This window comes from Fusarium sambucinum, chromosome I, assembly GCF_050947815.1.
Source record: "Fusarium sambucinum isolate potato_lamoka chromosome I, whole genome shotgun sequence".
NCBI lineage: Eukaryota > Fungi > Ascomycota > Sordariomycetes > Hypocreales > Nectriaceae > Fusarium > Fusarium sambucinum.
The window spans coordinates 5,824,536-5,847,095 of record NC_139294.1 but is presented as its reverse complement, the minus strand read 5'-3'; the positions used below and the strand labels follow the sequence as shown (position 1 = coordinate 5,847,095).

Sequence of the window (22,560 nt, the reverse complement as noted above, 5' to 3'; positions counted from 1 at the left end):
ATCATCGGTGCGCGGGGCTTTTAATGTGGATGAACGACATGCAGGCTTTTGGGCGCAGTGCAGTTTCTGGCTTGGCTTGGGGGCCATGCACAAGATGACAAGGTCTTGTGATTTGGACAAGATCAGGCTGTGCGGCTGAGAATGTGATTACAGAGCAGTAACAGGTCATTTATCCCTGTCATAAGCTTGATACTTCTCCTCGCTCTGTGGGGTAGAACAACATTTGCAATGAGACAATTACACACAACTCTTTATCCTCATTATAATGGCAGACGAACCAACCCATCACGCGATCCTGGTAGGAATCAACGCCTATCCAGACAAGCCTTTGAGTGGCTGTGTCCGAGATGTTCAGCAGATCCAGTCACTGCTCCAAAAACATACTATTCCAACCGATATCAAGTGCTTCACTGCTACTCCAAGCTCGCTACCGGACAAACCTGGACTTCAGGAAGATCCTGCTCACTGGCCAACCTACAACAATGTGACAGCTGCTATCAGAGAAGTCACAGCGGCCGCACAGCCTGGTCACTGTGTTTATATCCATTTCTCAGGACACGGCAGTAGGATAGCACCGATGAGCGAATTCTCGGATCACGGAACTGGCGACCTGGCATTTGCTCTCCTGAACAAAGATGCGACCATGATTCAGCTACTTGGAGGCCATAGATTGGCTATATCGCTCAATGCCATGGTGAACAAGGGACTAGTCGTCACTCTTGTTCTGGACTGCTGTTTTTCTTCGAGCATCTACCGGTTAGAACGTAAAAAAGTTCGGTTCCTTCCTTTCAATGCTGAAACCTTTGTCGCCAACGATGATGAAGCTCCCGAGACTACTGAACAGACCCGTTCAGGTTACAGAGATGTATCTATGCAACCTAGTTGGCTAATCGATCCAAGTGGCTACGCTATTCTCGCAGCCTGTGGTCCTCACGAGGAAGCAACAGAGATTATCCAGGGTGGAGTGGAACACGGTGCATTATCTTTCTTCCTAGCGCGCTGTCTCAAGGACTTTGGGATGAATAAAAGACATCGAGACGTATTATATCGCCTTTCGCCAAGTTTCAAAGAAAACGAACTAGAGCAGACCCCAGCCTTATACGGAAATAAGAACCAAGAGTTCTTTGGACCGCATACTCTAGCAACGACACGCCCTGTCATACCCGCCTACAAAGATGGACAGGATGCTGTTTTCCTACAAGCTGGACATGCACATGGGTTCAGAGAAGGGGACGACTTTATTCTGTATCCTTCTGGGGTAGTCGACGACAACGACGCACTGCACAATAATGTTATAACTGCTAGCCTCAGTAACCTCGGTCCTCTTACATCCGTGCTGCATCTTACTGGCGTGGAGAAGATGAAGGATACTAAATGCGTTGCTGAGCCTCAGACCAAGCAATGCTTCCATGATTTTGCTATAGCTTTCAGTGATGAGGTTCCCAATCCTGAAGAGTTGGTTGCAGCTTTCCGGAGATATTCACTTGCCGCGTATCCTGCATCAGAAAAGCGCCCTTTTTGGTTCGTTCTACAACTTGTTAGCGATGAGTACAAGATATACAACAAGGACGGCAAGCAACTCGAGAATCTACCTGTGTTGAAGCAGGATGCTGTCAGTCCAGAGGACATTGCTGCCCTTCTCGAACACATCGTGCGATACGAATTTGCAAAATCGCTCAAAAATGACACTGTATCATCCAAGTTTTCATCTTCATTTGACATTGGCATCTTGACTCGGTCCAAAACCAGATTCAGTCCCCATACCGCAGTCGAAGTCGAAGAGGATGCCAGCAACAAGTACATGTTTGAGCTGACCGTGCAAAACAAAACCTCTGAAGAACTATATCTTCACATTTTCAGTCTTGGCCCTTTCTGGCAGGTGGAGAATGTATTCTATGGGCATGCTGTTATCCCTCCATTGAAGGATGAAGAGGGTTTTACGGGAAGATTCAACAAGAAGATGAGGACCATGGTACCCAAAGAGATGAGGGCGAGTGGGCTCAGGCAGTGCGATGATACTTTGAAGGTAATTGTAACATCTCACCCAACGTCTTTTGACCTGTTGGAGCTTCCCAAGATTGGGGGGTTGCCAAAGAAGCGAAAGGGTCAAGTATCCCGATCAGTGATTAAAGAAGCTGAACAGTGGGTTACTTTCAATTTTCCGCTGAGGACTACACTTCCGATGTCCCAGATATGATTACAGACAAACAATGATCTTATTATCACTATCCTAACTCCAATTATTAAAACATGGTGTATCTTCCTTCTACTTAGACTGGAACATCCCCAAATCTGATGACTATCACCCTTCCTGATGTGCAACCGATTGCGACCGTAGATCCTCTAATCAACCAGCAAGATGGATGCACTGAGCTTGGCAACCACAATATCTTGTTTCCACGCCAAGTCACCCACCTCGAGTCCTCACTCAATGCAAATCCTGTGTCAACCAATTCGATGGCCGGATCTACGGCGCCTAAACCTTCAATCGACAGCTGGCCAGCGTCGAATACCAACTGAGAGCCGCTTCCATCAAACTCAATATCGCAACTCCCAACACGAGGGAATGTTCGAGCGTGTAAACATGTCCCATCCTCAATACTCCATAGCCGAACCGTGTTGTCACTGTGAGTTGATGCAAGAAACGATGAGTTGGGCGCAAATGCGACAGAGCCTATCTCATCAGTCGATGTCAATACCTTTGTGCAGCTTCCACTCTTTGTGTTCCATATACGTATGGTGTTGTCTGAGTACGATATTGCAAGCAGTTTTCCTCGCTGAGAAAACACTGCAGTTGTTGTTTTGTTTTCAGGGCCATGCAACTTGTGCAAGACGGTTCCGTCAAGGGGATCCCAAAGCCGTACTATGCCACCATAATCACCACAAGCAATAATATCAGAGTCTGATACTGATACCACAGATATCGCTGATTCGTGGCCAACTAGGTTTTCCATGAAGCCATCCTCAATGTTCCACCGACGAATTACATAGTCATCACAACCTATGATGACAGTCTTCGAGTCTCGCAAGAACGCTGCATGGTTGGCACTCCACTCATGCTCTGTGAAGTCGTGAATGCATTCACCGTCATCAACGGACCACAGCCAACCGACGCTTCCAGATGAATAGCCAAAGACAAGTAGAAGTTTCCCGTCCGGGGAGAACCTAAACTCGTCCACATGAAGGAAGTCACACCCTGCTGCTCTCAGCTCTCTAATCATACCCCCTTCCCGGAAATCCCACAGTTTTATCGACCCGGCAAGCTCAGCTGATGCTATTATAAATTGATCGGGAGAGACAATAATTGCTCCTAGTCCACGAGGCTTGTCATCCAACTTTTGCTTTTTCGGAGGAGCAGTTGCAGGCCACACACGAACTGTAAAGTCGTGGGAGCCTGAGACCAACAGTTTTCCGTCCGGTGAGAACACAGTTGAGTTGACATAGCTGTTGTGCCCTATCAGTTCATACTCACAGCGGGCTTGCTCCACGTTCCATATCTGTATGACGTTCTCCGAAGACGCAGCCGAAATTTGTTTTGAGTCTGGAGAGACAGAAATCGTAGTAGTCCACGTTTGACAGTCGAATACATGCTGACATTGCTCCTCTGCAAAGTTCCATATACGTACTGTGCCATCAGCAGAGCTTGAGGCCAGATAGGAAAGGTCAGGAGCAAAAACCGCTGAGTATACGGGCTCTTCATGTCCCTTCAGAGTATGCAGGCATGTTCCATCCTTCACTCGCCATATGTGAATGAGTCCGTTTGCAGTTCCAAAAGCCACAAGCTCCGAATTGGATGAGACGTTGATACAATGGACACTTCCCCAATGTCCTTTCCATGGGCGTAGATACTTGTGTCCTGGTACCGACCATAGCCAAATCTTTCCAGAGCCATCATCCTTTTCGAATGAAGAACAGAAGGTGATCAGTTTGCCATCGGGTGATGCGGCGCCTTGATGGACCTCACTGTGGTGACCCCTTAAACCCTGTATGCACCTACCATCTTCGACAGACCACAGTCTAACTGTCTTGTCTAGAGAACCAGAGAATACAATATCACCTTTTGGAAAGAACGTGACAGAAAATACGGCATCTTTGTGGCCTACCAACTTGTGTAAGCACTTTCCGTCGCTCACACGCCATATCCTCACAGTAAAATCTTCGGAGGCGGAGGCGATAAGGGATGCATCCGGAGAGAACACCGACGAGGTAACCGAACCTTGATGACCCTCCAATATTTGTCGATTGTCGTCCTCTATAGCTTGACGCTCCGGTAGCAAGGGGATCCAACATGGAATCGAATGACTGAAAGATGTGGCCACAGTGCTTTCCTTCGAAGCGAACATGACCATTGACGAGTAGATCTGTAGGGGGCTTAGGTCAATTATTGACATGTTGCGGTATATCAATCGTAGCGCGTCTTTGAGGAACGCAGATAGCATTTCGCTACCAGCATCCTATATAATTGTCAGCGAGTGAAGAGAGCATATGCCAGCATAGACTTGCATGTAGCATTGTTTGGAGGGCTTGAATCATGTGAATACTTTCTGTTGCATTGCCAGTCAGACTTAGCACCTCCAACCAATGCAGTAGATGACTCTGCAAGAAGCAGAATCCTCTTCCGTCATCGGCTTCCTTGACGCCCGTTCCCTGGACATGCGCGACCCAGTTGGTACAGGCGTAAATAAGAGCTTGGGGAATGAACTTGTCAATCTCATCCCTTGAAATATCTGATCTATCTGCGCCAGGCAACAGTATTCCGCATATGTTTGTTCTTAAGAACTCTTCCATTATACGAAAGCAGTTCGTGGCCAAGACATCATGGGCAGACCTTGGGTTGATTGAGTACTCAGTTCCCGAATTGAGCAACACGCTTTTGAGGGCTGGAGGAAAAGGTTGCAGTAGTTCATCGACGGATCTTGGAGTACCGATAGCCGAATCAAATAAATCGAGTTGCTGGATGATGACATGCTCGGGCACTCGGAGTAATGATGAGAGCGTCGATATTGATAGAGTGTGTTGTAGACAGAGGGCAGAACCGACGACTAGGCGAAACAACGACTGAGCTTCAGTAGAGCAATGTCTGAGAGATCTATCGAGAAACAACAAATACTCATCCAGATCTATTTCAGACGCGGCGTCTGTACAAGACTGTGGCATTGTGAGCTCTACCAACACTAACTGCACTTCCAGCAGTCTGACGAGGCGAGAATATGTCACCACTGCTCGTTTATGGGTAATCGGCAGAATTAATTCGCGCCGTCAAAAGTCCTTCCTTCTTATTCGTAAACTGGCCTATGTTACTGCGCTTATCATGCATGCATGCTCATTTCCGGTGATGGTTACGGGCGTTTACGTGCATAATAAGGGTTTTAATCCCTGTAAGATTTTAGCTAGCAATGCTAATCATGTTCAGATCATCCCCACCACTACATAGTGGAACATCCATTGTTTACAGCCCTGTCCAATTCTCACAAAGACTCTTATCTCATTTGGTCTATCAACAAGGCAATGAAAACGAAACAATGGAAAACTCAGCAGAAAAAATACAGGAGGTACGACGCGCGGTTGATGACATCCCAGAGAACTCACCAGACCGGCCATTGTATCTGGCTCGCCTTGCCAAACAGCTTAGCAGAAAGCACTCCAGAACCGGAGCGGTAGTCTACCTCGACGAAGGCATCCGACTTCTACGTATAGCTGTCGACATAGCTCCATATGAACTTCCCAGCAGAGGCAGAATTGTGCATAATCTTTCTTATCAGCTTCACGACAGATACCTCAGACAAAAGTCCGTGGATGACCTTCTCGAGTCCGTGCTAGTTGCTAGGGACTCACTCGACACGGTCAAAGGGCTTTAAATCGGATCTAAATGAGGCAGTCGACTGCACTCGTGAAGCTCTCGAGATGATTGATAAAGAAAATCCGTTACGTGCTTCACTCCTGAACAAACTTGGCGTCGCTTTGGGTCACTTACACTGGAGGGGGGGGTTTAGATCCGATCCTGAACTCCAAGGTTATATCGATGAGGCTATATCAGTAAGCCGCGAAGCCGTCGATCTAACACCAAAAAACCATCCGAGACTGGCTGGCCGATTGAAGAACTTGGGAACTCATTTGGGGCACAAGTACCATTCAACTAAAACAAAGGACGAACTCGAGGAATGCATAAAATGCCATATCTCCGCTGTCCATGCTGAGCAAGCACCAACTCTTCAGCGAATTCGAGCCGCAGATGATGTCTTATCTTACTGTGCTGATATTCCGGACTGGGGCCTGGCCCACGAAGTTTCTACCTATGCGATTGCTCTTTTCCATAAACTTATCTTCCGGTCGCACGAACATTCGGACAAGCTACATATGCTTGGTCAAGTTTCTGGGTTAGCATCCGATGCCGCTGCAGTAGCTTTAAACGCAGGAAAGGACCTGTCTGTGGTACTTACGATCCTTGAGGAGGGAAGAGGAGTCCTTTCTCAATCTACGGAGGAAATGAGGACTGATCGCGCGAGCTTACAAGCCCAGTATCCACAGTATGCAGAGGAACTGAACAGTGTTCGGGGTGCACTCGACGATCCCATGCAGTACACTGATGCTCTGGAAGATCCTGAGGAGACTTGGGAGACCGAGTCAGATCGTCGGAAGGAAGCTGATGAGAAGCTAGACGACTTGCTAAACAGAATCCGCAAGGAGCCTGGCTTCGAAGATTATCTTATTCCGCCTACAGAAGAAGCGATGAAAGCCGCTGCAGAAAGCGGGCCTATAGTGGTTGTCAACGTTAGCAGGTTCCGTTGCGACGCGATAATCGTTGAGTCAAATCAGCTTCGTCTGTTACCTTTACCGAAGCTTACCCTGTCGGATGTAGAGGGCGCGTATCAGATGCAGGAGATTGAGCCTTCTGTTTCTTTCCAGCAAACGTTTGCCTCTCTCAAGGCGACGAACGAGCCTATTTCTAACAGCAACTTCAACGTTTGGGATGCTCACGTATCTAGCAAAGGCTGGGATAAGTCATCGTCAGACCCAGCTTGGGGTGGTTTGAGAAAAAAGCCGTCTGATGCTCTTGGGTCGCCGCAGATTTTACGCTGGCTATGGGAATCTATGACAAAGCCAGTATTGGACTTTCTGGGTTACGACAGGATACCAACAGAAGGTAACTGGCCTCATGTATGGTGGATCCCGACCGGCAGTCTCAGCAAGTTTGCCATTCATGCAGCCGGAGATTATTACCCTGGGACCACTGAAACAGTCCTAGACAGAGCTGTTTCTTCCTACAACTCCTCTATCAAGTCCATCATTCAGGGCCGACGTCGAGAAATCGCAGTGCGCGAGACTCAATACGCTCTTCTTGTCGCGATGGAGACTACAAAGGGTTACAGCGCAAATCTGCCCTTTGCTTCTCAAGAGGTTTCTCTGGTGGGTGACATCTGCAAATCAATGTCTCTAGATCCTGTCCGACCGGGGCAGCAGAAACAAGACATTATCCCATATTTACGTGACTGCACTGTCTTCCACTTTGCAGGTCACGGAAATAGTGATAATAAGAATCCTCTGGACAGCAAGCTGTTGCTAGATGACTCGAGCAGCGATCCATTCACAGTTACTACGCTTTTCGACACAAAGCTGCACGACAGCCCGCCATTCCTCGCATACCTTTCAGCCTGCGGAACAGGTCGTCTCGATAACGAGAGGTTTTCAGACGAAGGCATACATCTAATCAGTGCCTGTCAACTAGCAGGATTTCGGCACGTGGTGGGTACTTTGTGGGAAGTCAACGACAAGTCATGTGTCGATATGGCAAGGGTATTGTATGAGAGTCTCAGGGATCGTGGCATCAATGATGAAGCTGTCGGTCGTGGACTACATTCGGCAGCACGCCATCTTCGTAATGAATGGTCGAGGGAGCTTGGCGATAGTTGGAGAGGAAGAGGTTTGGAAACGAGAAAGAGAAAGTTGGAACAGATTGAGGGAGATGAAAAGAGAGATATCATATCTTGCGACGACGAAGATGATATGGGGCCGCTTTATTGGGTTCCGTTCGTCCACTTTGGTGTATAGTTAATGGTTCGTTTATGTCGACTCCCTTTTTTGAAAGTTCTTGTGACCGCCAGTCAAAGGATGCCGATACGTAGAGAATTGACCAGCAGGCTATTTCTTTGCTGTAGCAGCTGACGGGAGACGTAACAAGGGATTGGAGACTCGCAAGAAGAAATTTCCTCAAATTCCTCGACAGCGTAATACGTTTGAGCATCTCTTTGTCTTTTGCTCTGAGATGTTGCCGGTTTCATTTTACATGCTCCCGGCCCTTTCTTTGTGCCCTAGCTTGTGGTTGACCATGTTCAAGGCAGGTCAATAACGGGACACTATTTGAGTCCAGTTTCATTGTTGCTGTCTTTGTTATAATCTGGCGTTCTTGTTATCACAAAGGCTTGTATTCGAATAATTTGGGCAGCTGGGCTGAAAAGAACTTCCCAGCTCGGCATGCTTTGTACAAAATGGTCAGAACAGGCCAAGATATCAACACCAGGCCATGGACTAGACGATTGAAAAGAGCCGCCCTCCCAGTTGATCGAAAAAAAAACAATCAGCAATTCATTCTTTCGACTATACTAGAGATCTACTACTCCAAAATGGAATCTTTCCCTCCATTCACCATGGCTCCTTCCAACTCTACCCCCAATCTCCATACCATGCCCCCGGAGATTCTCATCATCATCATGAACTTTACCGATACATTCCAATGTAAGGTAAGTCTCGCCCGCACATGCAGTCCCCTCTACAGCATCCTCATCAACGAGGTCTACAAACAAGCCTCCAAGTCCAAGTCCCTCGCCCGCGCACACATCTACGAAGCCTGTCGCGACGGCAACATCCTCACCCTCGAACGAAGCTTCCAAGCCGAAACCCAAGGCATCGACGATCGTTTACAAGAGCGCTTCAACAGACCTCTGTATACCGCTATCCAGTTCTACCAGGTCGGCGTTGTGCAGTGGCTTCTCGAGCGCGGCGCAGATCCGAACTTTGCAAATGATCACGGTGTCAGAATGCCCGTACTTTTTGACTCACCTCTGCAGATGGCTCTTCAGTTGGTGATGATGCCGGGTATTCCTCAGTGGCGCATCCCTAAGAAGTGGAATGAGCAAGGTTTCGTGATGCCGCATCATGACTACTGGCGACGCGCAGGAAGGGCGATGATTAGACTGCTTCGTGATGCCGACGCTGATGAGAAATCTCTTTTTCTGCAGCTCGATAGAGATCATTTGGATTCTATTCAAGTTGGGGCACCATGTTGTTGTCTTCATCCGGTTTGCTAGAGTGTTTCCTAGTAGTCTTGTGTCTTTTATCGCCGAGTTTCTAGTTTATCTATACAATAGACATGAATTCTGTAATTCTCAAGTCTTTTTTTCTTTCTCAAGTTGATAAATCTCCTCGTCTTGCACTGTGATGTGTTTTCATCTGTTTACCTGGTTACTACGGTCGGGTACTAAACAATTCCGACCCTGCATCACCAGTTCAGGGTCACCTTTGAGAGCCCCTTACTATCTACGAATTTATCTGTTCTCTTACAGTAAAGCATCTGAACACAGATGAAAGTGAGTTTGCGTAGTTTTGTTCTGTCCTCCAAATTAGCATCAGACTTGTTCCGGTGATCAAGAATGCATCCTCATCCGCGTTCCTACGATGTGTATATATTGTCGATCGTCTAGTACAAATACTCTTTCACACAGAACAAAACATCGTGCTGCAGTTCTATTCCATCATCCGGACGGTTTATAGACTCGTTCAAACGAACAAAAATCTGTTTTCTAAATCCGTCGTGTTCCTCTATCATATATAAGGTCCCAAGACCCCCTTAGAGATTATCGACCTCTCTATCAAACACTCTACGAAGCAGTTTACCAAGCGTACTATCTGAATCTGATATTTCCAACTTACCAGACTCATTCTATTCGCCAAAGCCCGTTTGCTATTGCATATTAGTATACACACTAACGTCAACTAGCCAATCGTTTCCTCGGTATCCTGACTGCATCATTGCCCTGCCACTGCCAGACGCTCGCATTCACTCGCGGTCTATCCACCGTTTGTTTGCCTACTCCTCTGATAGAGATTGTTTTTTTCTACTCATCCATCCTTCTTCCTTTTTCCTTCTTCAAGGACTTCCCTATCAACGGATAACATCTTCGTTATATTGTTGATCTCCTGAACATCTCCCTTATCACATCTATCGGCAGAGCCACAGTCGTTGATTTTATCCTTACTCGCACCTTCACTCCAAACTTCAAAATGTCGATTACTACGCTTACTAGTTTCCCTTTGGCGGAGCTCCCCTACGACCTGATCGTCAAGATTCTTCATACAATGCCCTATCGAAGCGCCGGTCGCTTGGTGCGAACCAACAAGACAATGTACACCATGCTTATCAAAGAGCTGTACAAAAGCACCAAGATCCGGGGCTGGTTCCCTCTAGGATTCGCATGCGCTACCAACAATCTGCGCACCCTATCACTATGCCTCGATGCCGGGGCGCCTATTGACCAACACATTCCCAAAGACTTGGGATCCCACCGTTGGGTGAACACCTCGTTCTATATGGTAGGGGGATGCCGTCCCCTACGAGAGTCTCTGTTCAGAATGAGAGTTGAGACTACCCTTCTTCTGCTACAGCGAAACGCAGACCCCGACACTACCAGAGAGGAAGCACAGCATTGTGATCGATCTCCTCTGGCTTACGCCTACCAACGCGGCAACGATAGCAATATCGACGCCATGCAAGCCCGTGTTATTTGCTTTGCGCTGTTCGACGCGGGGGCTGATTTCACTACTTTGAGTGTTAAGAAGAGAGTCGAGTTCTATCGGATGATGTATGACCAGACTTATCTGCCTGCTGCTTGGTCTTAAGTCAACGTAAGTTTCCTTCCGTTGGCCCATGTCACGCACGCCGATTGTCTAACAGATGGTAGGCGATCAAGATAGAACGAATGTTTTCCTGTCTTGTCTGGATATCAGGAACCACAGCGACGGTGTTAGGAAGTCTGATTTTGAGAGCATATTGCTTTTTTTGATACGAGCACATTGACGAATACTACAACTTTTAGGTTGAGTTTTCTGGAGGATTGGTCATGCATTCAGGAGTTAACGGATGTCTTAGTTGGACTGGTTGGCAGGAACTTTAGAAGACAACAGGAACTAGGAGTCAAAGGGTCACAGAATTGTAGGAATGAATACACATTTGTCCCAATTGAGGGGAAACGAATATCTTTGTTTTGAGCTTAAATAAACAAATGACCCAAGTCAGGTGTTATCGATGATGTTTAGCATGTTCAAGGTTTGGAGTTCTGCTTCAAGTGACCATAATCTTTGGTCAAGATATCTTCTACCAACGCGGGGAACTCGAAACCAACAACTTAAAATTTAGTATTATACTTTATTGCTGTGCATCTATTGGGCACATTTTAAATACCAAAACGGTGTCCACATGATCTGATCCATGGACATAGAATACACTTCTCGGGATAAAGTCTTTCTTTGATGTTTAAGTAAGTATAAGTTGGCTCGAAATTCCTTTGTTCTCCCTCCAATGCTCAAGCAGTTAACTCATTCTACCTCTTCGACAGCAAATCTACTCGCAGGCCATCCACCATCATCATCGTCACCATCTCTTCTTCAAAAGATATCTTTCTTCACCATGCGTGTCCTCGAATTCGACTGCGGGTTCAGTATCTACCCGCCTCTCGACCCAAACGACCTAAACACCATCGACCTCTACAACACTTACCTCGACACTCTATCAAGCAAATTTGAAGGCCGCGTCGAATCCTCTGCTCTAAGCGCTGACAAGCGCATCCTCATCACCCCTGCCACCCCTCGTCCAGATCACGCCGCCATCTCCCCTACCAACGCAGCAGCATTCTACTGCTTCATGCTTCCTGGGCTTCCCAAAATTCCCGCCGACGCCACGCATTGCGACAAGTTCCTGGGTTTCAGCCTTGCTTTCAGACACAACGCTATTTGGACTAAAGAAACGGCTGAGGACTATGTCAAGGAGGTGTATATGATTACTGCCACTCATTTTGGTAACAGGGTCAGGTACTGGCATGGGCTTTATGGTAGAAGATCTAATAAGCAGTGGGGATATTACAGTCGAGCTGATATTGAAAATGCGGAGGATCTGGTCAAGAAGGCTCTTGTGAGGAAGCCCGATGTTATGGACCGTGGAGATGGACATATTATTGCTTGAGGGACCGTGTATAGTAACTGGACTATATATAACGTAGTCTCAACCGAAGTACTGGCTATCCTCAACGATGGATTTACCCTTGAATTTACTGCCGTCATTACCTATTACCCCATGCCCTCATAGTTCTGGTACAGCCCACCATATTTCGTTCTACTTTCGAAGATGTTGAGTGCTGACTGAAACACCTCTCATTGATCTAGAGGCGGATGACGGACCACTTTTTCCCAAATCTATTCGACCGGCGGTTTATTTGGACGTCTTTAAGCTACATACATTGCAGAAATCATGACTCTATCTACATCGGTTCTGGCACATCCCTGACTGGTCTGCAGTCACGACTCCAAGACCGCAAACGCAATCTTTCGTCGTTTGTCATATCACTTAGCATTCGACAATCTCTTGCGCAAGGGTTTACAAAGACTCATATGACGCTCCAGTACTGGGCACTAAAGCCTGACTACGCTGGTTCCTCGCGCTCAATTGCGTTATCTCGCGATGGAAGACCTGTTCCAGATGATATTCTTCTCGGCTCATCCAAACATTGTCGACTCCCTATAGGTAACCCTCGTGCCATGGTCCAGAGACGATATGTCATCCCGGAAGGTCGTTCTGAACGAGGCCAAGCGTAGTGACCATTACTTCTCGGCTGAAACTCCCATGTGCCTACAATCGACCAACAACAGCGATCGACTGGCCTGATAGCGAACCTCAACCACGGTTATGGAGGACAGACGAATCATAAGCACTAACCGACCGATGGAGAGTGGTCGGATCTTTACGGCCAAACGCAGGGCTGAAGACGCTTATTTTCGAGTACAATATCCTATACAGCTTACGACTGCCGGAATTAAAGGATTGGAAGAAGTAATACTACGCCCGCAACTACCGGAATCTCGGCAGGCGCGCGCAGTAGATATAAGCATGATGGTAAATGGACTCACTGGTTCCAATCACTGAATACAGCCGGAGTAAATGCCAGGAATGTCGGGCGCTCGATCTCATGTGTGCGTCCATTGTTTTGGCTACAGAGCTAGCATTCCTACATTAGTAACGTTCCGTTGATCGTATTATTGTCACTTCTTGGATGGCTTTCGCTCAAGTGTGAATCCTGACTCTTTGTCGGGATCCTAACTCTGACCACACTACCGAGTTCCAGACAATCCGTGTGGTCAACGGACGGTACTAAAGGCTGACATCGGGCAACATCAGTCACGAATTCAGCATTGAGACTAAGCACTATTACAATTGACAAAATTTATTACTCTAACACGGGTATATCTCCATCATCATCATCATCAAAGTACAGCAATAAACCAATACTAATCGCCCAAACAAATTATTGGCGTGTTCCAATCGGTCCAGATCCTTCTCAAAAGTTATCCACCATTTATAGCAGCGCTACTGTCAACGTATTAGCCTGTGTCTCACCAATTGACTAGTGGTTAACTTCTGTGCTGTACTGACCTGATCGAGCTTCCCACGACTTGTATGGGTCAGCCGGCTTCTTTGTAGGATCGACGGAGCCGGAAAGCTTCCTCTGGATCTTTTCCTTGAGGGATGGTTTATGGGTTGTTTCAAGACCTGAATATGTTAGATCGTGATTTTAGGAGATGAAAAGATTGAAGCATACCAGGCTTTGTACTTGTTGAAGGCTTGGAAGTGTCAACAAGAGTTGTCTCGGAGACGTTGGAAGTCTTGTATGTAGCTGAGAGCTGAGACATGTTGAAGTTTGTGTTGAAGTGTTGAAGTATCGAAATAGTACTGTAGTCGATTGGATAGTATTGAATGTTCAATGCCTTGATTGAATTGAATGTGATTGTATATCGAATTGATGATCCAAACATCGAGGGGGCATCCAGATTTACTTATACTCAACTCTACATGATGACTCGGCTTGACTTGCGTGCAATTCATCAGCCGCAGCCCGCAATTTGAGTCATATCGACGGTGAGTACGCCCTTAACACACTTCCATCTTGTCAGCCCTGCAGCCAAACGACTCCGTCTCCGAGTGACGCATTCCGCACTTCAACGTGCTAACATGCTTCGGCGTGCTCAATTAAGTCAAACCCCTGTAAGCCGAGCTGAACCATGTGGGGTAGAGTCCCTTTCAGTGGTGTTTAGCTCAAACCGAGCTCCATAATCTTGAAGCCGAGCCCATTAGAGTCCAAGCCGAGCGTCTTACTTTTCAAGCCGAGACCGTGAATCTTCAAGCCGACATACATCTTCACCGAAACATACTATCTCCAAGCCGAGACCGAGATTTATAATCATCACGATTTGAAAGCAACACTGAATCGCATCATGGCAGATGCCCCTCTTCTGCGACGCTTAAATGGTCGTCCCCAGGCTTGCGATCCTTGTCGAGCGCGGAAAGTTGCATGCGATCATGGTCAACCCACATGTTCTCGGTGCGAAAAACGAAAAGAGTCGTGTGTGTACACCATCTCGGAGCCAAGAGTCAAGAAGCAACGGCTTCGGTCGCCAAGCCGAGTCATAGCCCCTTCAAGTACAGTCACTTCTACAAACACAATCTCTCCTTCAAACACGACTACTGCCGGTGCGAGCGTAGGTCAGAGTGCAGAGTCCACGTCAACTCCCTCACCTTCTATAGCACCTGGTTATCTTGGCTTCACCAGTCACAATGCAGTCTTTGAAGAAACAAGGAACAGTCTCTCGCTCGTCCATGGACCTGCGCTCGAAATTGAGCCAAGTCCAAGGAGGCCGCCGAGGACGAGGGCTTGCTTGATTGAGATGCCATCTCATCTTCGCGAGATGTGCCTCTTTGTCCTCCGTCACCTTCCCGGCCTTCGCGACGATGTCATGCCCAATAAGCTTCACTGTCGCGTTGATGATTGGATGTTTATGGTCATTGAAGATATCTTGCGTACTCTTCAGGAGGACTGGGGTGAGTACTTGGATGCAAGAGAAGACGTGCAGCTTGAAGAGATGGCTTTGTGCATCAGCAACAATACCTCGAGACCCATTCGTGATGAACATGCAAGCGCAAAGGCTTGGACAGATCAGTTCACAGGGAGTAACATTCGTTGGGAGTCCATTGGACTTATCTGGACGTATTGGAATGGCGCTCCCGGTATGGAAGCTGTAGCTGTGAACAAGTGTTTAGGTAATTGTGTCGAGCTTGTTCGTCATTTCACAACTGCCAACGATATACTTCTTTATTTATGTTATCGTAGAACAACCATTGAGTCGCTGGTAACAGGCGATGCTGGTATGTTTATCTACATCAAGCCCCCTTCGTCGCTAATATTTCCAGGTTTAACATGCTGGAGCTACGCCGCCGAGACGGTCGCCCTTCTAACCTTCCTCGGCCTTCACGTCGGCGTTGAAGACCCAAACTACGTGCCTTCTCTGTGCTCAGAACACAAACGCCGCATAACAGCCCGCGTCTATGCTCTCGACAAAGTCCTCGTCTCCTTCACCGGTCGACCACCACTTCTCAGCCATCGCTACTTCTCGGGTCCTCTAGCGATAGACATAGATGATCAGGATCTCATGGGTGGCGATGCTGCTATCAAGAGCGCGATGCAAAGGCTAGACGACAACGGGTTTCGACCAGATGGAGATTTACTTGGTGCAGCAGTAATAAGGGCTCGTGTACAGATTGCTCTTATAAAAGGCGAACTTCTTGAGATGGCGTTGGCAAGTAGCGTGAAAGCGACCTTTGAACGATTGGCGTAAGTTTCGGATGCCATTATTTCTCTTGAGGGGTTTGCTAATGTGTGCAGTGAACTGAAGACACGCTGCGAACGAACATACGAGCGATTCCCCCAGAATCTCATCCATCGAGCAGACGAGCTAGATGATCCGAATTGCAACGTGGAGAATGTCTACGTGAGAATACTCGTTCGCTTGGAGCATTTACAAAACTTGTTCTTTGCCGAGAGGCTATCACTCCGCCTCGGGCACGTTGATGAGAACAAGCTGCTGGTGATTAGCTTTGAGATGGTTTGTTTAACGCTTTTGTTCTGGACACATCAAGACCGCTTCGCTGGAGTAAGGCGGGACTTTGAATGGCTGGTAAGTACAACAATTCATGGTATCACATTATGTCCTACTAACCATAGTAGTTAATGGCTTTTGCTGCACCAGGAGGAGGTATCCTCTGCCTTGAACTACTCCGCCCAACATTCCGCGGAACCCACCCCGACTGTCCCAAACTAAGCCGGTCAGCGATAATACAAAAGCTCAGTCTTCTCATCGGTTTTCTTGACTGGGTTCGACCCCCAGCCCCCAATGCAGATCTCTGTGCCGACTGTAAGGCTGTTTTGCAAGGTGTGCTGGACCACAACCTCAACGCTCCCATCGCAGGCGGTGGAGCGCTGGATACGCTAGACTGGGACATTCCAACGCAGTTGGATTTCAATTTCGATCTATTGGACACGTTTGATTGGTTAAGGCCTGAAGTACTAAACATGCCTGCTTGAGGTAATGAACTCTTGGATGGATGTGTTGGTTTGGTCAGGCTGTTCGAGATGAAGCCAGTGACACGTATCGAGACTAACAGTTCGGAGGTTTGGGGCCCATGATGAGAGCATCTGTTGTTGCTGGGTCATTGACTCTTTAGGGTGAGAAGGTACAACAAAAAGAACTGGTTGTCGGATTTTGAAGTCTTCGAAACCCTTCTCATCGGGCGCAACAAGGTTATCCTTCCACATGCGATACCATCGACAAACACCCTTGTATCCACCTGGTGAACCAAAGGCCTTGAGATGGGCCTCTTGGAGGTCTTGCGTGTACCACGATGCAATAGGAAGTCTGCGATTCTCTCGCACGAAGTCATGCATCTTCCCGAGAGGATGAAACCACTCCTCCCACGCCTCCCGATCACGACAGAACATCAAACTCATGGCCGCCTCTGCGTTTTTCTCAAGGATATTTTGAGAGTCAAGGTCTGCCAGCCACGGTATATATCCTAGCATCTCATAACCCAGCATTTGCTTGGTCATCTGGTTGATCAAGTCTACGTCAAAGGGCGTTCCAAGCGGTGGCGGTCCAACAGCGAGAAAAACGAGGGATTCCCATCGCGATGGGTGATAAGCCGCTATCCGCGATAGTAGCGTCGCGCCAAAGTCGTGACCTACTCCAACGACAGTCTTTAATTCGAGATGGTCTAAAAGTTCAATTACTTGATCGCTCATTGGTTTAAGACGATACAGGGTAACATGGTCGGGCTTGCAGCTGTCGCCGTATCCGAGCATGTCCAGCGCTACGACGCCATAGCCTTCTGAAGAGAAATGCCGAATTTGGTGGATCCAGTCGTTGAGTGTGGATGGGAAGCCGTGGAGGAATAAAAGCGTCGTGTTGTGGGATGTGGGTTTAATGGAGATGAAGGAGTACGCGTTGCCACTACGGGCTGTGAATGTATTACGCGGAAGTGAGTTGAGTGCCATTTTTAGATGATACAGGGTAGTTTTGAGTTCAAATGAAGCAATTGCAATGGAAGTGTCGGTCGATAATTTTTATATCGTCGCGCGGAAAGTTATCGGGGACTTTGTTGTTGATCTATTTGACTGGTGCGAGAGCCTCATCGACATGTCAAGTCCACTAATATTAAGTGTTTGGCAATACATTAGCATTACAACAACCTACAACCTATGGATAGCTTGACTAGAGTCTATTGAAAGCTCTACTTTGTAAGATTAATTCATTCGGTATAGCATGTGCGATATCAGCTCCGGTCTGTCTTTACTCCATAAATAATAAAAAGTCGGCTGGCACGTAAAACCCGCCACCCATTCTGAAGCACAATGACGTCGTGGCATGTCGCTGGAGAATGTGTCCTCAAATCACCTACGCTCACAACATCGAGTCAAGTGTTTGTAGCGATAAACGCGTAATTCAGCGGCTGATCGATGTGGAACTGAGCCAAGGATATTTCTAACATAAGCCAATATTTACCAGGTAGTAAGTATGTCTATCGATATTACGTTGGATGATGCGTGTCTCAAGTATTGTGTCTATTCTTACCCTGGAGCCAAGCATTTCATCAAAGGACTGATAAGATAAGTCAACGTGGGGGACTCTTTGGTCTGGTCTGATCTGGTCTGTGTTGTGGCCAGAGTTAATCTTGACACGTTATTTCTCGACCATGGGATTGGACGCCAGAGACTGAATCTAATTTAACCTCGCATCAGAACAAGGATTCAGAAAAGCTTAGCTTCCTTCAACAGTCGCACACCCCCTTTTCCTTTTTTTTCTGTATGTATTCTTCCGGTACGGAAAAAGCAAGGAAGCCAAAACAAAAAAAAGGCCTCACCCGATTTCTTTAATTTCTGGGCCGACGCCATCAACGGCACAGCAAAAGAAAAGGAACCATTTGATCCATGTGGATCTAGTTCAAGAGATGGCTTTAGCTTATGCGGAGAGCTGCTTTTAGATGCCAAGATTGAGATGGAAAAAGAGGAGAGAAAGAGAGAAAGAGAGAGATTGAGTGGTTCGATTCATGGGACGTTTCCACGTCTTTTAGTTATGTACCTACATACTAGGTAAAATAGTGGCAATCTTGGATAATGTTAGGCGCCCCTTTTAATGTTGTTGTTGTTGATAGTCGAGTTTATTAGTTAACCCACGTGCATGTTTGATGCGGTAACGATAATAACATCCACATGCACATGTTTTAGTTGAAAAGACCAAACGCGTAATCTCGTCACTGAAAAGAATACTTATGGCCCCTTTTTAGCTTTTTTTCTTTTTTACGAGATCTGGTAAACGAATAGACCTAGAGAGATTCATCAAAATTACGCGTACTTGGATGACCGGGAACCCGCCGGGGCTTGTTTATGATTGGCTAAAACATAGCGGGCGCTTTGCTATGTTCGCACTCGCAGCCCGCGGGCGGAGGCTAACTTAAAACCCCAGCCTGTATTTCAGGGTCTTGTGGGTACTTTGCAACGCCTCCCCTGCTGCGCCTGCTCCACAGGGGTTCTTTTCTAGGGGGTCACCTCCGCTGGGAAGTCGACTCAAGGGGGGGCTGAGGAGAAGGGGGGGGATTTTCGTATCAACAAGAACCAACTAAACCAGAGAGGGGGATGACTTGCGCGTTGACTTTTATCCTGGTCTGGTACGTGTACTGAACGTCAACACAGAGTATGTGGATGTGGTCAGCCAGTCAGCACTTGATACTCAAACACCTCAAAGGTTACAGTCAGGAACAGGAACAGTCCATAGGTAGGTAGCTATCTACGAAAACTCAACAGAGTCATGGGTTGCATCTTCTAGAACCATTCAAAGTTTTTTTTTGATTATCGGAACCGAGCAACTGTCACTCCCTCTGCCTGCCACTGTCACAAGGTTTAACTAGACTAAGCTAGGAGAAGAAGCCCGGTCTAGATCAACAGGAGACCAGACCCAGATTCTCTTGTTTCAAGCGTCAAAGTCCCCCCCACTTATAGAGGCGACTCTCCGCAGGTCCTATGGGATAGAACCAGTTTAATATGTGGTCCGTTCAGCAAAGAATCTTGGCTACAGCCCATCCGTTGGTTAGCGTCAACAAGGGTCATGGACGATGCTCATCTCTCACACTCTTTCTTGTTTTTATTGCCTTCCCCTTTCCTCTTTTTGCGCCTCTTTTCAGCAGACTTGACGTATGTTTTGCAGGTTTCTCGGACGAGGACTAGACTAGCCAAACTACCAACTGTCCCAAAGTACCAACTCATGATCCTTTGAGGGCCTTGGCCCGTTCGTACCTAGGCTAGGGTCGGTCCCAGTTAAAGCTAAGCTTGGAAAGAGCTAATCGTTTGACGTGCCCCGGGTTAAGGGACTAGCTTGCGTGTCATGGATCACAAAACGGTATTGCTCTACGGATGCTGCGCCCATTCGTTGGTTTATGTGGTGGTACAGAAACGAGCGAACCATCAATCTGCCACCTGGGGGCGTAGCTTGAGTAAGAGGCGAGAATACAGTAATTATGGACATCTTTTTCGTACACCCGTAGCAGAGCAGGTAGCTCGCTGTGCCCCTGATTGAATCAGAGAGTATTTATCTCTTGTGCTGCCTCGGTTGTTTGCTCTGTCGCTGCCCTTTTTAGCTTTCCGGTTGTTCTTACCCTTTCGCTCTTTCTTTTATTTATCCGTTAGTGATTCACAGCTCCTCCTTCACTTGTAATCACTCGAATCTTTCCGCACTACTTCAGCATCTCCCCTCGAGCGACATTCTTTTTCAGCATACCTAAAAAACAATCACATACACACTGCGAACCGATTCCGAAAAATCACAATGAGTCGCGATACTATCTTGACCGCAGCGGCGGTTGAGCGAATGATCGCCGACGGTCAAACAATTGTCGTGTACGAAGATGCGATCCTCAAGCTCGATGGTTGGATGGAGAGGCATCCTGGTGGTCGATTGGCCGTGTTGCACATGGTCGGTCGCGATGCGACGGACGAAATGAAAGCGTAAGTTTTGCACCTACAAACGAAGAAGGAAGAAAAAGGAAGAAATTTCGTTGTGGTTGAAGTTGAGGTTATACACACCAACGACACTACACCAAAAACAGAAAAATACCATGATGCACACATACAACACCCCATTGGCCGCCCTGTCAGACGAGGCGAGACGACCCGAAATGCAGATGCATTGCAAGCGTGGGGTTGATCAAAGCCAAAGCAATTTAAACTACCCTCCATTACAGATCAGATCAGATCAGATCAGATCAGATTATTAATAACATTTTCTCCATTAGTTATCACTCCGAATCGACACTACGAACAATGAAGGCCTATCGGATCGGCCGGAAGCAAGGCCCTTGGACGAACCGCACACCACCAATTAGAGGCGGCATCTTTCGCAAAGACGCCCCCGATGAGGTCGAAATGTCCGATTCGGCTACTTCAGACACAGAAGACAGTCTTGCCAACAGCAGTATTCTCGACGACGCAGCTAGCTCTGCTTCTTCCGCCACCGATGATGTGATTATCGGTGGAGGAGACGATATCCTCAAGACCGAGGGATTGAGACATCGATCTGGCACCATCAAGAGTGAACCCAACAGCAAGCGATCCGTCATCCTCAAGGTCGCAAACGCTGGTGTTGCACGCGAGATCCAGACCGACTTGGAAACATACCCTGCGCCAGAGGATTTCAAGGTGCAAACTGACATTAGGCGCAAGTATCAGCTTCTTCACGACAGGATCCGAGATGAGGGCTTGTACCAGTGTCCTTATATTGAGTATGGAAAGGAGTTGGCTCGCTACACCACCTTGTTCGCTCTCTTTGGTACTTTGTTCTACAACCAGTGGTACATCACTTCTTCCATGTTCCTGGGATTGTTCTGGGTACGTAATTTGTCTATTATCTGCAAGAAACGAAACTAACCCATCTCTAGCATCAAATCATGTTCTCAGCCCACGATGCTGGTCATCTTGCCATTACATCCAACTTTGTCGCTGATACCCTGATTGGCATGTTCGTTGCCGATTTCTGCTGTGGTCTTTCCATCGGTTGGTGGAAGAGTAGCCACAACGTTCACCATCTTGTCACAAACGCACCTGTAAGATAATCGCTTCTATCGAATCATCAACATCGTACTAACTTGACTAGGAACACGATCCCGATATTCAGAACGTTCCTCTCTTCGCCACGTGCCCCTCTTTCTTTAAGTCTCTCCACTCAACCTACTACGACTTTACCTTTGTCTGGGACGCCGCTGCCGATTTCCTTGTTCCCTTCCAGAAATACACCTACTACCCCGTCATGGGCATTGCGCGCTTCAACCTTTACCTCCTGTCGTGGCTCCATGTTTTGTCCAAGAAGTCCTCCCAGCTTGGAAAGAGCCGCGCCTGGTGGATTCGACCTGGCGAGATCATCTTCATGGCTTGCTACTGGTTCCTCTTCGGCTATTGTCTCCTCTGGCGCGGCCTCCCCGACTGGACCACCCGTGTCATCTTCGTCCTCGTTTCTCACATCATCACCATGCCTCTTCATGTCCAGATCACCCTTTCCCACTGGGGAATGTCAACTGTTGACCTCGGCGAGACGGAATCTTTTGCCCAGCGACAGCTCCGAACCACTATGGACGTCGACTGCCCTGCTTGGATGGACTTTGTTCACGGAGGTCTTCAGTTCCAGGCTGTTCATCATCTTTTCCCCCGTTTGCCTCGCCACAACCTTCGCAAGGCGCAGGTCATGATCCGCGAGTTCTGTGCCGATACTGGTGTTCCTTACTCTATCCTTAACTTCACCGACGGAAACAGAAAGGTTCTCGGTCGTCTCCAGGATGTGAGTGACCAGCTTGACATCATGATCAAGTGCCAGAAACATATGGCTCAGACTGGAGAGAGCGGTTTACATTAAATGCGTTGATAAAAT

At 47.6% G+C, this 22,560-nt stretch overlaps 11 protein-coding genes across 11 annotated transcripts; 8 read left to right on the top strand and 3 right to left on the bottom strand.

Moving 5' to 3' along the window:
• Nucleotides 1–265: 265 nt before the first annotated feature.
• Nucleotides 266–2,197, top strand: FSST1_004589 (caspase domain-containing protein; the record flags this gene model as incomplete). The annotated part of the gene is made up of 1 exon (XM_083230778.1): nucleotides 266–2,197. The coding sequence occupies one exon, from the start codon at nucleotides 266–268 to the stop codon at nucleotides 2,195–2,197; it is 1,932 nt and encodes a 643-aa protein (XP_083088019.1).
• A 146-nt stretch (nucleotides 2,198–2,343) lies between these two features.
• Nucleotides 2,344–4,343, bottom strand: FSST1_004588 (WD40 repeat domain-containing protein; the record flags this gene model as incomplete). Its single annotated transcript, XM_083230777.1, has 2 exons — nucleotides 2,344–2,368; nucleotides 2,416–4,343. 2 exons carry the CDS (start codon nucleotides 4,341–4,343, stop codon nucleotides 2,344–2,346), a joined length of 1,953 nt encoding a protein of 650 aa, XP_083088018.1.
• Nucleotides 4,344–5,522: 1,179 nt separating this feature from the next.
• FSST1_004587 (uncharacterized protein) lies at nucleotides 5,523–5,858 on the top strand (the record flags this gene model as incomplete). The annotated part of the gene is made up of 1 exon (XM_083230776.1): nucleotides 5,523–5,858. The coding sequence occupies one exon, from the start codon at nucleotides 5,523–5,525 to the stop codon at nucleotides 5,856–5,858; it is 336 nt and encodes a 111-aa protein (XP_083088017.1).
• Nucleotides 5,859–5,904: 46 nt separating this feature from the next.
• FSST1_004586 (CHAT domain-containing protein) lies at nucleotides 5,905–8,049 on the top strand (the record flags this gene model as incomplete). The annotated part of the gene is made up of 1 exon (XM_083230775.1): nucleotides 5,905–8,049. One exon carries the CDS (start codon nucleotides 5,905–5,907, stop codon nucleotides 8,047–8,049), a length of 2,145 nt encoding a protein of 714 aa, XP_083088016.1.
• Nucleotides 8,050–8,708: 659 nt separating this feature from the next.
• Nucleotides 8,709–9,305, top strand: FSST1_004585 (uncharacterized protein; the record flags this gene model as incomplete). Its single annotated transcript, XM_083230774.1, has 1 exon — nucleotides 8,709–9,305. One exon carries the CDS (start codon nucleotides 8,709–8,711, stop codon nucleotides 9,303–9,305), a length of 597 nt encoding a protein of 198 aa, XP_083088015.1.
• A 973-nt stretch (nucleotides 9,306–10,278) lies between these two features.
• Nucleotides 10,279–10,893, top strand: FSST1_004584 (uncharacterized protein; the record flags this gene model as incomplete). Its single annotated transcript, XM_083230773.1, has 2 exons — nucleotides 10,279–10,587; nucleotides 10,660–10,893. The coding sequence occupies 2 exons, from the start codon at nucleotides 10,279–10,281 to the stop codon at nucleotides 10,891–10,893; spliced, it is 543 nt and encodes a 180-aa protein (XP_083088014.1).
• Nucleotides 10,894–11,680: 787 nt separating this feature from the next.
• Nucleotides 11,681–12,232, top strand: FSST1_004583 (uncharacterized protein; the record flags this gene model as incomplete). The annotated part of the gene is made up of 1 exon (XM_083230772.1): nucleotides 11,681–12,232. The coding sequence occupies one exon, from the start codon at nucleotides 11,681–11,683 to the stop codon at nucleotides 12,230–12,232; it is 552 nt and encodes a 183-aa protein (XP_083088013.1).
• A 1,435-nt stretch (nucleotides 12,233–13,667) lies between these two features.
• FSST1_004582 (uncharacterized protein) lies at nucleotides 13,668–13,953 on the bottom strand (the record flags this gene model as incomplete). The annotated part of the gene is made up of 2 exons (XM_083230771.1): nucleotides 13,668–13,813; nucleotides 13,863–13,953. 2 exons carry the CDS (start codon nucleotides 13,951–13,953, stop codon nucleotides 13,668–13,670), a joined length of 237 nt encoding a protein of 78 aa, XP_083088012.1.
• Nucleotides 13,954–14,535: 582 nt separating this feature from the next.
• FSST1_004581 (uncharacterized protein) lies at nucleotides 14,536–16,642 on the top strand (the record flags this gene model as incomplete). The annotated part of the gene is made up of 5 exons (XM_083230770.1): nucleotides 14,536–15,463; nucleotides 15,509–15,929; nucleotides 15,981–16,272; nucleotides 16,323–16,509; nucleotides 16,608–16,642. 5 exons carry the CDS (start codon nucleotides 14,536–14,538, stop codon nucleotides 16,640–16,642), a joined length of 1,863 nt encoding a protein of 620 aa, XP_083088011.1.
• Nucleotides 16,643–16,661: 19 nt separating this feature from the next.
• FSST1_004580 (uncharacterized protein) lies at nucleotides 16,662–17,645 on the bottom strand (the record flags this gene model as incomplete). Its single annotated transcript, XM_083230768.1, has 1 exon — nucleotides 16,662–17,645. The coding sequence occupies one exon, from the start codon at nucleotides 17,643–17,645 to the stop codon at nucleotides 16,662–16,664; it is 984 nt and encodes a 327-aa protein (XP_083088010.1).
• Nucleotides 17,646–20,469: 2,824 nt separating this feature from the next.
• On the top strand, nucleotides 20,470–22,545 carry FSST1_004579 (fatty acid desaturase-domain-containing protein; the record flags this gene model as incomplete). The annotated part of the gene is made up of 4 exons (XM_083230767.1): nucleotides 20,470–20,648; nucleotides 20,936–21,527; nucleotides 21,578–21,742; nucleotides 21,793–22,545. 4 exons carry the CDS (start codon nucleotides 20,470–20,472, stop codon nucleotides 22,543–22,545), a joined length of 1,689 nt encoding a protein of 562 aa, XP_083088009.1.
• Between the last annotated feature and the right edge of the window lie 15 nt (nucleotides 22,546–22,560).